Source organism: Ornithodoros turicata, chromosome 4 (genome assembly GCF_037126465.1).
Source record: "Ornithodoros turicata isolate Travis chromosome 4, ASM3712646v1, whole genome shotgun sequence".
Classification (NCBI taxonomy): domain Eukaryota; kingdom Metazoa; phylum Arthropoda; class Arachnida; order Ixodida; family Argasidae; genus Ornithodoros; species Ornithodoros turicata.
In genome coordinates this window covers 68,325,381-68,339,465 of record NC_088204.1, presented here as the reverse complement: position 1 = coordinate 68,339,465, position 14,085 = coordinate 68,325,381, and the positions used below count along the sequence as shown (strand labels likewise).

The window sequence follows — 14,085 nt, the reverse complement described above, 5'->3', positions numbered from 1 at the left end:
ATACAGCATACTGTAGGAACTGCACAACCTTTCTTTTTTTTTTTAGTATAACTACAAGAAATGCAGCTACTGCTAGGAATCCAAAGACAATTCAAATGTTCAGCACTTCAACCATTAAACTGGGTGACACCCCTCACATGTTAGTACACCAGTTAGGAACGCACGCTCTGTCTGAAAGCGTTCATTTGCGCTGCCCCAGCAGCAGTTGCAAAATATCAGCGAGAACATTGAAATTTACTTTTATTAACACTGTAATTTACAGTATTTACCATGGTGGTTATTCGCACATTCCTATTAAAGCCGGCACCCAGCTCTATCGAGGGTGACGTCATTCCTTAAGAAGGAACTAAAAGCGCTATTCTGGAGGACACCAAAAAAAAGTTGCAATCTCAATCACAATTCGGCAGCATTCTTCAAAAATCACATAACGTCATCCTTGTTATGACTAGCACGGAAAGAAAGAAAACAAAACAAAAACACCATTTCAATACCGGAGCAATATTACAAAAGGTCTTTGAAGGGGACAACTGTACTTTGACTTGAAGACAAAGAAAAATGTTCCTTAAAAAATATATATATATATAAAGGGCAAAAGCTCAACACAGTACAGTCACTCTGAGTAGTCTGTTCCTAAATGAACAAACAAAAGCTTGCTAAGAAAATATGCACCTTTTGCAAAAAAAAAGAAGTTTCCAGATGTACCACAGCTTTACGGCAGCACCCGCAGCACATGCCGATGGCAGGGCCAATACACAACTGAGGCCGTGGGCACCTTTGTGAGAATCAAGCTTCGAACGCCAATGCCAGGTATTCAGCAATGCTCTCTACAAGGATATAGGTGCTCGGTAGCAGAACAGTACATCTCAACATCTCCAGAGCAGGAAACATTTAACCAGGCAAATATTATAATGGAATTGCAACCTCAAAATTTAATTCCAACCTTTTGGGGGAACCACACACACAAAAGAAACACTACTCTGGCCACCTTGCCGCATCTCTCAAACCAAGGGAGGCCTATCGGTGCATGGATGTCATTATGAAACAGGGAAAACAAATTGATGACAGAAACAGTAAATAACCTCTCCTCGTCTCATCTTTCCAATCTATCAAAACTGCAACGTTGAAAAAAAAAAAAAAGCAGACTAAAAAAATTGACTGCATATGTGCACATATCATCACTCGAAATGTTTACAGAGTTGACCGTTTGATGGGCAGAAGTAATACTTGTGGCCTCAGACGTCCATCTTTGTCCTTCTAGGATTCTCGTAAGGCCAACAAAAGTCAGCCAAAATATAGGTATACAACATACTATGTATATGCCATCATTTTCAGCAGAAATGAGAAGGGAGTTGCATATGTGCATACAGTATTTTTGAATTTGGAAACTTTGGAATTTTTCCTCGCATAATGAACAATGCGGTTACTTTCACACCACAAAACGAGCACAATTTAAGCTCTTCCTCCTTCACCCCCTCCTCAAAAAGGTTCAACAATGTGAAGGGGCCTCGGATTGGCTTCCTCAAACAACCTCCGCGATCATTGGACAAATCGTTTAACGATGGAGAAGACGAGAAACTGCATCAGCTTGACTCAGAAAAAAAAAATTTAGTGCAAGGGGTCGGCATAGTACACTAATATGGGCATGCTTAGGTTAGGTTGGGTCAGGTCGGGTTAAGGAAGGACACCAACTCCGCTCGGCAATTTCTGCCTCCTCTGACCCTTGCTTCTGCCTCTAACCCTTTGTTCTGTCCTTGTGCACAATCATAAGCAGCCCCTACTGAACCATATATTCAACAAGAGTGCTAAGCTGTTCACAATCTCAAACTCCTGATGTACCTACACCGAACAAGACTGCAAGGGAACACACACACACACACAGGACACGTTTGGTACACTCACAGACGTCATCTCTGCACTCTACTATTATGCCTTGTAGGGGCAACGCAACTACAATATTTTACACGTGGAACCCCGCTCAATACCTCCCACGAAACAGTTTACAAAATTCTGCTCCCTACCAATAACGATCCAACATTCTAACAATACTGACAACAAACGGGGGAGGTGGATATGTACAACGTTCCCATAACTTTGGATTCTTTTATGTTAACTCCATTAACAGTGGCAACGATACAAAAGTGATTGGTGCAAGTTATTGCGAAGGTTATAGCTGGAGAGTTCAAACAGATGTGCTCACCTTTGCAAAAAAGGTTGTAACATGCACATGCCAGAGAAACAGACGTAGCAACAAAACGGACATGCCATTTCAGCAGATGGGTTCCCCCTTCTCGATAACTAATTTACTGCCAATATGGCATGCAAGCCAACTCTGGTAAGTGGACAAGAAATCTCCTATCAATTGATCCCGTTTGAGAGAGCAGCAGCAGACATTCCAACTGAAGCACCGCGGAAACTCAACACGATAATAGAAAACAGCGAGTTGAGCTCGGTAGCTTGGTCCGTGCATTGAAAGGTGGTGGCGAAATCTCACGACACAACTTGTCACGTCTGCTTTCCTTTTTTTGGTGGAAGAGGATGTTTGTACTCTCTGAGTGTGGTCGTCACAATTCAAGCAGAAGCACCGAGCATTCCAATCGGTTCGGAGGATACTTTCAAAATTAACAGAATGAAAAAAAAAAATACATATATATAAAAGTGAAAAGAAATATCTCAGACGGGACTTCATGGAAGACAAGAGGGCACCTCGTACAGACACCTCGTCCTCCTTCCTCGAACTTCACTTAATTTACATACAACAGTTTCATCGCCAAAAAAGAAACAAACATTTTTTACTAAAGGAACCTGTTCGTCGTAACAAAAAAATAAAATAAAAACGTTATTGCTACAACCTCGTCTCTTCCGCCGCAACCGAAGAACGCGCCTCTCCTAACGCGACGCCGGACACAACCACCACTTTTTTCTGTTCCTCAGACTCGATCACCTCATCAACGTGAGCGACGGCCTTCGCCTCCGACGAAGCTATCAAGTCTGGCGGCGGACCGCTCGTGTTGATGTTCGGCGACGGCGTCTCCCTCCTCGCCTCCTCCGCTTCCTCGTCCCCGCCGTGCTGTTCCAGGCCCTCTGACGGACTCGTGCGCGGAGGCCTCTCTGGAGGGTGCTCGCTGTCCGACGCTGTCAGGAAGTCCCACCGCGCCTTCTCGCGCAAGCTGCGTCGTAGCACCACGTCGTCCTGCTCCGCGAGGTGCGCTCCCACGATGTCCACCAGATTGTCCGCCGCGCACTCGTTCCTCTCTTCATCCGGGTCCCCGTTCGTCAGGGACGTCCGGCTCCTGGGCAGTTCCTCTTCCGTGTCGGAGTCGTCCGCGAACGAGAGAAGTTCCGTGGAGGACAGGGGGCTGCTACCTTCGTCCTTTTTGAGAGATGCCTGGAGTTTCCCAACAGGGCTTGTTTCAACTACGCTGGACCTGGGAAGAAAGCGGACAGACCATGTAAGTAGAGCCTGAAGTTTTGGGGTTCAACGCGATCCTTCCCCAAATTTGCACCCCGAATTGAAGGTTGCCTCTTTAGGGTGAAACCCCGATTCTTAGCCGGCAAATTGCCCTCACTGAGACGTCTGTAGGAATCCACACTAAGCAAATGCAGTTACATCACCATTTGTACCGAACCAGTTCAGTTAGTGTGAGTAACTATGAGCCCGATTTCTCCCCGAATTTAGTGTACTGGAAGTTTTTCCACCCGAACTTGCATGAATTTAGAGCACGTGCTTACTTACCCTATTTTTACTTCCCGAATTTAGAAAAAAATAATTCCCAAAAACTTCAGGCTCTACGTGTAGGGTGTTGCCGGAGTAACAGACTCGTACTGTGGTTTTGTTTGTAGGCAATGGATAGATCACAGATCAATTGCGTGGCAATGATACGATGAGGTGCTATCTTTCAATTGGAAGAGATTAGGAATGCATGTGTGGTCATGGGGTATTATGTAATGCAAAGATGTAAATACTAAGCAGTAGCACGAATTATGTCTGCACAGGTACTCCAGCTTAACAATTCCTGCCATACGTACGTTAGCGTCTCTGACCGCGGCCTAGGCTCCGGTGTTGGTTTGTGGGGGTCCGATTTGGGTCTCTCTGGAGGCGGAACGCTGGGACGCTCCACAACGTGACCCGTTGGCTTGGCAGTCTTTGGTGGAGGCGGCCGTAGCGGCCGTCGTTCTAGGGAGTGCGTGTTGCAAGTCTCAGTGATGTTCTCCTGAGATCTCCGGTGCAGAAGCTGCGTGGGTTTCTCAGCCACCTCGGGTTTTGACACCTGTTGGTAGAGGAAAACATTGCAACAGCAGCACAAGCGAAACAACAGCAATCAAGAAGCCCTCCTCTGACTACAAGATTATAGTAGCTGCATGGGGAAACTAGGAAATAAGGTGATGTCTCAAAGAGTGTCCCCTCTATGGCTATAAGTTCAAAAGTATGTGTGTTGTACTGATGTGTCCGACAGTGTGTTGATCCTGCTTTCATGCTCACAATGTAGCATTTTTGGAAAATAGTTAATTAAGCGATAACTAAGGCATGACTACTACGCAGAATGCTATTAAGTCAGCTACGGCGCACAACGACATGACAGGTAAGGTATCCTCACAAGCTTGGTAAAATAAGCCTCATTGGTGTACCATCACTGCCATCAACCCTCTCTCTGCCGCTGTATGCAGCACTAAACCCAGTGGTTGTTATTCCACGAGGCACCGAGTCAAAATTACAGCAGACTTCCGTTAATACGACTTCCGATAATTTGTTTGTTTTTTTGTTTTTTTGCTTAATTCGGAGGTCCCTTCAAATGCCCATACGTTTCTGTTGATAAAGAAGTTTGTTATTTTGAACGTGAGAAGCAGTCCACATCGTATAGTTCGGCCGATGCGTCCACAAACCAGACACCCGTGTTGCGCTGCGCATAGCAACAGCAAAGTTTGCCCTAAAGCTCAGGTGGCAGAGTTCTCCTTTTTTGCCGGTGGCTCGTCAAGCATCCCCTCGTCCTCCACATGAATCACACTGCGGCAGTGCAAGACTGCCAGACTTCCGTATCAAACGCACGCACCCAACATCATGCCCACCAAGATGATGATGATGGCGATCGGGCTGAAGCACGTCAACGGAGTGGTGCCGCCGTATTTGAAAATATTGAATAGACCAAATTTGTTGCGAATACCGTTTGAACCGAGTAAACTTTTCGATTAATATTTGAAATTCCGAATATTCGCCCAGCTCTACTAGTAATTGTAACACAATGCAAAAGGGGAAAAAAACTGACAAGAGCTTTTACTCAGCTACGAAATATTGCAACATTTGCAAAGAAAATACGTGAGATGATATAAGCATCAGGTTCTGCAAGAAAGAAAGACAAAATGTCAGATGCAATGAGGGTCCACTGAGCGGCGCTGGGTGGGCACAGCGTTAGAGTGAGCACTGCAAGCTACGGAGTGCAGCTTCAGCACACACAAATGATACTGTCACAACACGACACTGACTTATTACTCATAGCAGATGTGTCCCCAACACTGCCCTGTTTCTTTGTTGGTTTTTTGTCACATAATTTTGTATCACTTAAATTTGAATTTTCAATTTAAACAGGAGATGTAGTCTCCCACTGAGAAACCAGCAAGAGATATGAAGGACATTGAAGGCAGTGACTGAATTTGATGGCTACGAGTATACTTTGGAACAAAAATCCAAGGGTCTTTTGAGGACCTCTAAGGCTGTGCAGTCATTTTGCCTGCGATATAAAAACACAGTGAAGCTAGGGCTATTTGAATAATAATTTAATTTATAATCAGTGGCTTTACATCGCGAGCAACGCCACAGTGGTCTGCCTGTAGAATAATTTTGCCTACCTGGGGGTTCTTTAATGTGCACTGGAATCTCAAAACACAGTACACTGTGTTTTCTAATGTCCCTCGCAGAAGACTGCGTGTCAAAGCAACCTGTGTCCTGCCGAGTTGCTGGCAACCTCGACCGGGTTCTAACTCGCAACCTTGAGGCCTGTAGGCGAACACGCTACCAACTGAGCCACTGGGGCCGGTTTTAAATGTTTCACAAAAATACTATGTGCTCGAGGCATCACCCAACGGAATGCATGGGGCTGCACAACGGTGATCCATCCATTCACAGTCTCTCGATGTCATAGAATAGGTAGAAAGGCTGATGAGCACAATGAAGGCCTCCTCGTTACTTTATCCCATTTTTGGCTTCCGCTACTGATCACTATTGCAATGAATGAGAACTTCTGTGGTTTTGAAACTACTAAAAGTTCAGACTCGATATACCGTAATTTCATGCGTATTAGCCGTGGTTTATGCGCAATTTTTTTTTCTCACGGGCGCTCTGCGACTTATCTACCAGTGCGGCTTATCTTATGACTATTTTTCCCTGGTATTTTCCCCATGCTGGTTTTAACGAAAAAGCCGACAGTGTCTCTGGAACAGCACCGCCATGCTAATGCACCTAAAATGCGTAACAGGGACGCGTCTACATTCGAGTAGGCTGACCCTCCTGGTGCCTTCCCCCAACCAGCGTTAACGAAAGTGGTGACAGTGATTCGTGTCTTCTGGAAGGCCACTGACCTGTCGATCCATGAAAAACACGCAACAAGGGCACAATCCGATCTTGGTAGAACACTGGAATTGACCTCCTTTGTTGTACACCATGCTGACCTCGGAGTATGGACCACAGGGTTTAATGCCTTCTCTACGGTCTCAATTGTCGCACAAATCAGTTGCGTCGTATTGCCCACGGCTTATCTGCGAGTGCGGCTTATCTGCGGTGCAGCGTATGCGCGTGAAATTACGGTAAACGGAATTTGCACTGTGGTCCTCATAGGAAAAAAAACAAAACAGAAAAGTCAAAGGTTTTCGAGGACAGCAGAAAATTGCAGAGCTTTCATTGAAGACTGCAATTGCAGGGTATTCAGTACAAGTGGGAACTATGGAATGTGTTTCAGTGCTATCCCTTCCTTGTTAAGAGCCTCACCAAACATTATAAAACGACTGGAACCTACTTCACTGTTTACCTGCCGTGCGAGTGGGACGGGCCTGCGTCGTTCCAGCGTCCCGCCGGTGTTCTGCCGTGGAGCTGGTGAGACGGGAGGCAGCTTCGCTTCCATGTGGGACGTCAGTACAAAAGAGGAACGATCTCTCGGTTGCATGAGCGGTTGTCCTCCTCCTCCTCCTCCAGCGGGAGCAGGGGGAGCGGGCTTCTTGCCAGATCTGTGAAATGCACGTGGGCTTTGTCCTGGAGGGCTTGAGGAGCTGAAGAAGTAAAATTTCAGTTCCCTGAATCAATATCCTGCTAGAGACCGAGCCAGCACCGAAGTAATGATTTCATGTGAACTTGCATCTCAAGAAATACTGGTAAGCTAAATGTGGGGCTGTAAGGCTGTACTGTGGAATGTTTAGAATGTGAATGTTTCTTCTGTATGCTCAAAGGCAAGAATATAGATGCAAGAAATACATGCACTTACACAAATTGCACCAACCGTAGTATACTATGCACCGAATCTGTCGTATCGGGCTTGGAAGTCTCGGATAAATACTGCATACGGGATGGATCTCATAAAATAATTGATCTGGATCTCAATCTGGATGATTGATCTCAATAAAAATTACTTACACACGATGCACAGGCTTTGATTACCGTGGCCACCAACGGTGGTGGACAGTTTAACAGTGTGCACTATTAATGCCGGTCTTTCCACCCCCTGCTGCACGTTATGCATTAGTGTGTGTTATCGGGGTGCCTACCAAATTGCAGGCTTTAAAATTTCCTGACGCTTCCAGGTTTTCACCGACTCTTCTAGACCCCCAATTCCCAGACCAAAACAAAAGGGAACTTGGTGTCTGCGAGCTTGTCATGTTGGCGAACTGCTACCAGCGGCAACGTTGCTGCGGCGTTGCAGGTCAGTCACCGATCGGCACTTGTCTGCTACTTTCCCCGACTTCAGCTGCTTTTTGGCAAATTCCCTGACAATCCCCTCACTTTTTTCAATTGCATCAAGATTCCTTGACGACTCCCGGTTTCCCAGGTTTTCCAGATTGGTAGACACCCTGGTTATACATAGAGCCTGAAGTTTTCGGGAAATATTTTTTTTCTAAATTCGGGGGGTAAAAATCGGGTAAATAAACGTGTGCACCAAATTCGTGCGAATTTGGGTGAAAAAAACTTCCGTTGCGCTAAAATCGGGGAGAAATCGGGCTCAGTTATTCAAACTAACTGTAACGATTTGGTACAAACGGTGATGTAACTACATTTTTCTGCCAAACAAGTAAGTTGGTGCATTCCTACAGACATCCCAGTGAGGGCAATTTGCCATGTAAAAATCGGGTTTCACCCTAAAGAGCCAACCTTCAATTTGGGGTGCAAATTCGGGGAAGAATCGGGAAAAACCCTAAAACATCAGGCTCTAGTTATACACTGGAAAATATGGTACATTGGTCCTAGGGGGCGTTTGACAGTGCCAACAGTTTTGTCCGAATTGTCGGTCAGCAGCTGCATTTCTGCCTAGAAGACATTATGTACAGCACATTAAGGAAGAGTGCAGCAGCGGACGATGTCTGTGTACGGGCAGCCAGAGTGGCTGAAGTTTCGTTTTTTGTGCACACTTTTTGCGCTCATGCGTTTGGCACGATTCACGTGGCACATGATTCACGTGCCCCATGAAATGGCGTAACCAATCAAAAACAGGAGCCTCTTCGCACTTCGCAGGCTTCGTTTCATCGCTTCCCGCGGGCAGAAACACTTCACGAGCGAACGGAAAGCTAGAGTTAAGCGAAGTTGACATTCAAGTTAAGGAGCTTAACACCACATTAAAAATATAGTAGGCAAAACAAAAATTATATAAAAAATATGTCCGAAGTAATCAAAAGTACGAAATATCCGGGTTTGAAGTAACGCGTGTCTACTGCATATTTTACATGTCAGGACAACACCAAAAAGAGCATTGAAAAAAGTAAGTCTCTCCTGATTTGTACTTCAAGTGCTAATGGCAGAGAGCGATCAGATACTAATTAGCAAATGCAATATCTAATTTGTTGTTGATTTTAGCATAATGAAATACAGCTAGTACATGATTCAGACCAAAGCATAGTACTAACACCGTCTTAAAGGGACGGTCTCGTACACCCTGGCCTATCCACAAAGCGTACCATTCGATTCCTCATATCTGAAAACGTAATACTGTGAATTTGCTCGTCCAGAATCGCCACGGTTATTAAATAAACGAATTAAGTTGATAAGAACAGCGCCAGCACATTGCGATTTCTGTTGGCAACATCGATATCCGCTACGATGGCAGACCGCTTATTGGATGAACAAATCGTCTGCTCTCGCGCCTTCTTGCAGCGGTGAGAGCAGACGACTTCCAAAAGGTGCTCGAGGATCACGGCGACGGCAATAAACTTGCTGCATGTAGTCTGGTCAAACGAAAGATGCGTATTGTAAAATGTGGCCGAACAACAATGTCAATACGTCTCGCATCTTCATTTCGAGCGGCAGTTTACGTGGATGACTCCACCTAATAAAGGCAGTTGACGCTTATTTACTAACTTGTCTCGTATCGTTCGGTATTTTTAGCACTTCTAGTTCGTCTTACCTGCGAAAAGAATATTCCGTATGGAAGTGGTGAAAACGTAACCCGGGTGTATAACAACTCTTTTGTCGACGACAATGTGACGAAAGTGGATATAGAAAAGCACCTGTTGGGAGTAACACACTCGAAACATCTTCAACAAAAGGTCTGATTGTCACACGCGCGTGCGTGTACTCCGCACGTTTCGTTCACGATGCATATGAGGTAAAGAGACGTTCTGCGGGCACGATATGTATGGGACGGCGCCGGACGCAGCTCGAACTAAAAGATGTCGGCCGTCACGCAGTCAACTGTTAGCGGCAACGGCGTTCAAAGAACTGGAAACGCGCAGTATTGAAATGTAGGTATTACATTGTTGATAACAGCCAAAAGTGATGTGTACAGAAATTGTCGGCACCGCACGCAACGGCAGTCCCGCGTACCTCGGAAGGAAGTGCTTGATCCAGCAGGCTACATCAGTTTGTTTTGCATATAGCCTCTCTAAGGTATTATCCCTACCGGAGCAGTATATCGCCAAACTATGCTCAATAATGTTGTCTTGTGCCCCTTCAGTAGCTGACACTAACTGATGAGAGTGGCACTCCTTCCTGTGCCAGAATCAACACCTATTAATGGGTCACAAATATAACAACTCAAATTCGCAGGTTTCACAGCTCTATTTAATTTTTCCCTGCACATTGCTGATGTGAGAAAAGTATTGCATAATATAAATATGTAAGTTATATCCACAAATCAGTGTTGTGATTATATGATGTTCAAGCAACAAAAGACAAGACAACCTTGTTGACAGGACAGGACGACAGGTTGCTCAGAGCTTGCTGCTTGAACATCATTATGACTACCCGATACCAACAACCCAATTTTAACACAATTGGTCAGTCCTGTGGACGTACATTACAATAAGGGACAATAAAAGATGACTACATAAACACTCAACTTCCGCAAACTTTATATTCAACGTGCTGGACATGTTAGTCTGCAACCCCTGATATCGAATCAAAATGTGAGCCAGTATGGGCAACAATAAGCCAGACGACATGTAAACATGTTGCAAACCGCTGTTCCATCTTCCAAATTTGTCATGGATATCTAGGTATTTTTGATATTTTTGAAAGTTTTTAAACATTTCCAAATCTTTTATATTCAACGTGCTGGACATCTTAGTGTGCAACCCATGACACAATCAAAATATGAGCCAGTATGGGCTCATGAACACACCGGTGTAACATGAGCAACAATAAGCCAGACGACATGTAAACATGTTGCAAACCGCTGTTCCATCGTACAAATTTGTCATGTATGTCCAGGTATTTTTGATATTTTTGAAAGTTTTTAAACATTTCCAAATCTTTTATATTCAACGTGCTGGACATCTTAGTGTGCAACCCCTGACACAATCAAAATCTGAGCCAGTATGGGCTCACGAACACACCAGTGTAACATGAGCAACAATAAGCCAGACGACATGTAAACATGTTGCAAACCGCTGTTCCATCTTACCAATTTGTGATGGACATCTAGGTATTTTTGATATTTTTGAAAGTTTTGAAACATTTCCAAATCTTTTATATTCAACGTGCTGGACATCTTAGTGTGCAACCCCTGATATCGAATCAAAATGTGAGCCAGTATGGGCTCATGAACACACCGGTGTAACATTAGCAAAAATAAGACTGACGACATGCGACAAGTTGCAAACAGCTGTTCCATGTTACAAATTTGTCATGCACGTCTAGGTATTTTTCATATTTTTTAAACATTTACACATCTTTCATATTCAACGTGCTGGGCATCTTAGTGTGCAACCCCTGACACAATCAAAATCTGAGCCAGTATGGGCTCACGAACACACCGGTGTAACATGAGCAACAATAAGTGAAACGACATGTAAACATGTTGCAAACCGCTGTTCCATCTTACAAATTTGTCCTGTACGTCCAGGTATTTTTGATATTTTTGAAAGTTTTTAAATATTTCCAAATCTTTTATATTCAACGTGCTGGACATCTTAGTGTGCAACCCCTGACACAATCAAAATCTGAGCCAGTATGGGCTCACGAACACACCGGTGTAACATGAGCAACAATAAGCCAGACGACATGTAAACATCTTGCAAACCGCTATTCCATCTTACAAATTTGTCATGTACGTCCAGGTATTTTTGATATTTTTGAAAGTTTTTAAACATTTCCAAATCATTTATATTCAACGTGCTGGACATCTTAGTGTGCAACCCCTGACACAATCAAAATCTGAGCCAGTATGGGCTCACGAACACACCAGTGTAACATGAGCAACAATAAGCCAGACGACATGTAAACATGTTGCAAACCGCTGTTCCATCTTACAAATTTGTGATGGACATCTAGGTATTTTTGATATTTTTGAAAGTTTTGAAACATTTCCAAATCTTTTATATTCAACGTGCTGGACATCTTAGTGTGCAACCCCTGATATCGAATCAAAATGTGAGCCAGTATGGGCTCATGAACACACCGGTGTAACATTAGCAAAAATAAGACTGACGACATGTCGACAAGTTGCAAACCGCTGTTCCATGTTACAAATTTGTCATGCACGTCTAGGTATTTTTCATATTTTTTAAACATTTACACATCTTTCATATTCAACGTGCTGGGCATCTTAGTGTGCAACCCCTGACACAATCAAAATCTGAGCCAGTATGGGCTCACGAACACACCGGTGTAACATGAGCAACAATAAGCCAGACGACATGTAAACATGTTGCAAACCGCTGTTCCATCTTACAAATTTGTCATGTATGTCCAAATATTTTTGATATTTTTGAAAGTTTTTAAACATTTCCAAATCTTTTATATTCAACGTGCTGGACATCTTAGTGTGCAACCCTGACACAATCAAAATCTGAACCAGTATGGGCTCACGAACACACCGGTGTAACATGAGCAACAATAAGCCAGACGACATTGTTGCAAACCGCTGTTCCATCTTACAAATTTGTGATGGACATCCAGGTATTTTTGATATTTTTGAAAGTTTTTAAACATTTTCAAATCTTTTATATTCAACGTGCTAGACATCTTAGTGTGCAACCCCTGACACAATCAAAATCTGAGCCGTGGGCTCATGAACACACCGCCATAACATTAGCAAAAATACGGCTGATCCATCTTGCACATTCGTAATGCACGTCTAGGTATTTTTGATATAAAATACTATAATCATCCATGATGATAAGAGCTTATTCGATGCAGAAGCATGGTCTTTGATGCAGATATGTTGGATGGTCCTGAAAAGGGCTTTTTTTTTCATAGGCCAGGGGTAATTGAAGACGTTGAAGTAGATCAGCTTATCCTTGATTTTGTCATTTGCTCCAGGTGTAATGACATGAATGGAAAGCCTTCACTTATCACGTTGACAACCTCCTGCCGCTTGCGGGAATGGATAGAGAGAGCAGCTTTCTTCAGCAGTCTATCCAAGTTCTGATACATACATGACCAAACCTGAAATTTTGCAGAACGTACCATGAAACACACATTTTTATATGCAAATAAAAAGCTGCGCAACAAAAACAAACCTTACAACACCTTTCAGGAGAATACAACACCATGTGTACGTGACTGATCGAAACAGGTTCCGGCACATGCTGGTATTGGCGAGCAGTGTCTACACACACACCTGCAATGTTTGTACAATTTAGAATGGTGTCACGATCAAGCGGAACATATATACGCAAAAAAGTGCGCTTTTGTGGATGAGTCTTACCTGCGTCAATCGATTCCCGATCATCCACTACTTTCACTGGCTAACCACTTTGATGTTGCAAAGGGTCAGTAGCTAAAGGTTCATCGACGTCCCCGGTTCTTCAATCGATCGGCGCCGATGAGCTCATCTTCACCGCTTAGTGACAGGGAGCCGTCACTATCGCTAAATTTGCTATCAGACATTACGACGTCGCGCGTGACAACTTTCAAGCGCAAAGCACATACACCTCCGACTGTATTGTGCATTGCGCTTCGGTCGCCCAATGGGCGAGCTGCCACCATAAATACCATAACCACGTCACATTTGACGTTGCATGAGAGGGAGTTGAATCCAGCTGCGACTTCCGTCGTCTGCTGTCACGGCATATTCCTTCAAATTTCTCGAAAACCACTTCGTTGTTCTGGTTGAAACTTCGCGACTGTATTTCTGTAGCACTCTTGAATATAATTTCAGCTAAGTTTCGGAATCGCCCGATCTGTACGAGACCGTCCCTTTAAGTATCCAGGACAGTCAAACAGTACCTTACAACTGATTTTTTATCTCATCTACTTTTGCTTTGCACATACTGTTTGTGCATTGCATATTACAAAGACAACATGCAGAGTTCTTCAATTATAAATCATGAGATCCACATGTTCTTGACATAGTAATAAGTTGTTGAAGAAAGCAGAAAAGATGACCATGTAAATCTTCTACAACCTATTTTCACTGGTCTTTCATATTACATCACAGCTATATCTCATGATTC

The 14,085-nt window shown here is 43.9% G+C and overlaps 1 protein-coding gene across 2 annotated transcripts in view; it reads right to left on the bottom strand.

The window, feature by feature from the left end:
• Nucleotides 1-223: 223 nt before the first annotated feature.
• Nucleotides 224-14,085, bottom strand: part of LOC135391776 (rho GTPase-activating protein 44-like) — a 64,136-nt gene continuing 50,274 nt past the window's right edge. Inside the window, exons 16-18 of one of the 2 annotated variants that reach the window (XM_064622209.1) lie at nucleotides 7,005-7,254; nucleotides 4,027-4,268; nucleotides 224-3,425 (exon numbers count right to left, since the gene is read on the bottom strand). In XM_064622209.1, the coding sequence (XP_064478279.1) occupies nucleotides 2,843-3,425; nucleotides 4,027-4,268; nucleotides 7,005-7,254 (1,075 nt within the window). In that variant the 3' untranslated portion in view covers nucleotides 224-2,842. The remainder of the gene's footprint in view (nucleotides 3,426-4,026; nucleotides 4,269-7,004; nucleotides 7,255-14,085) is intronic. The other variant, XM_064622210.1, reaches the window with a different exon arrangement.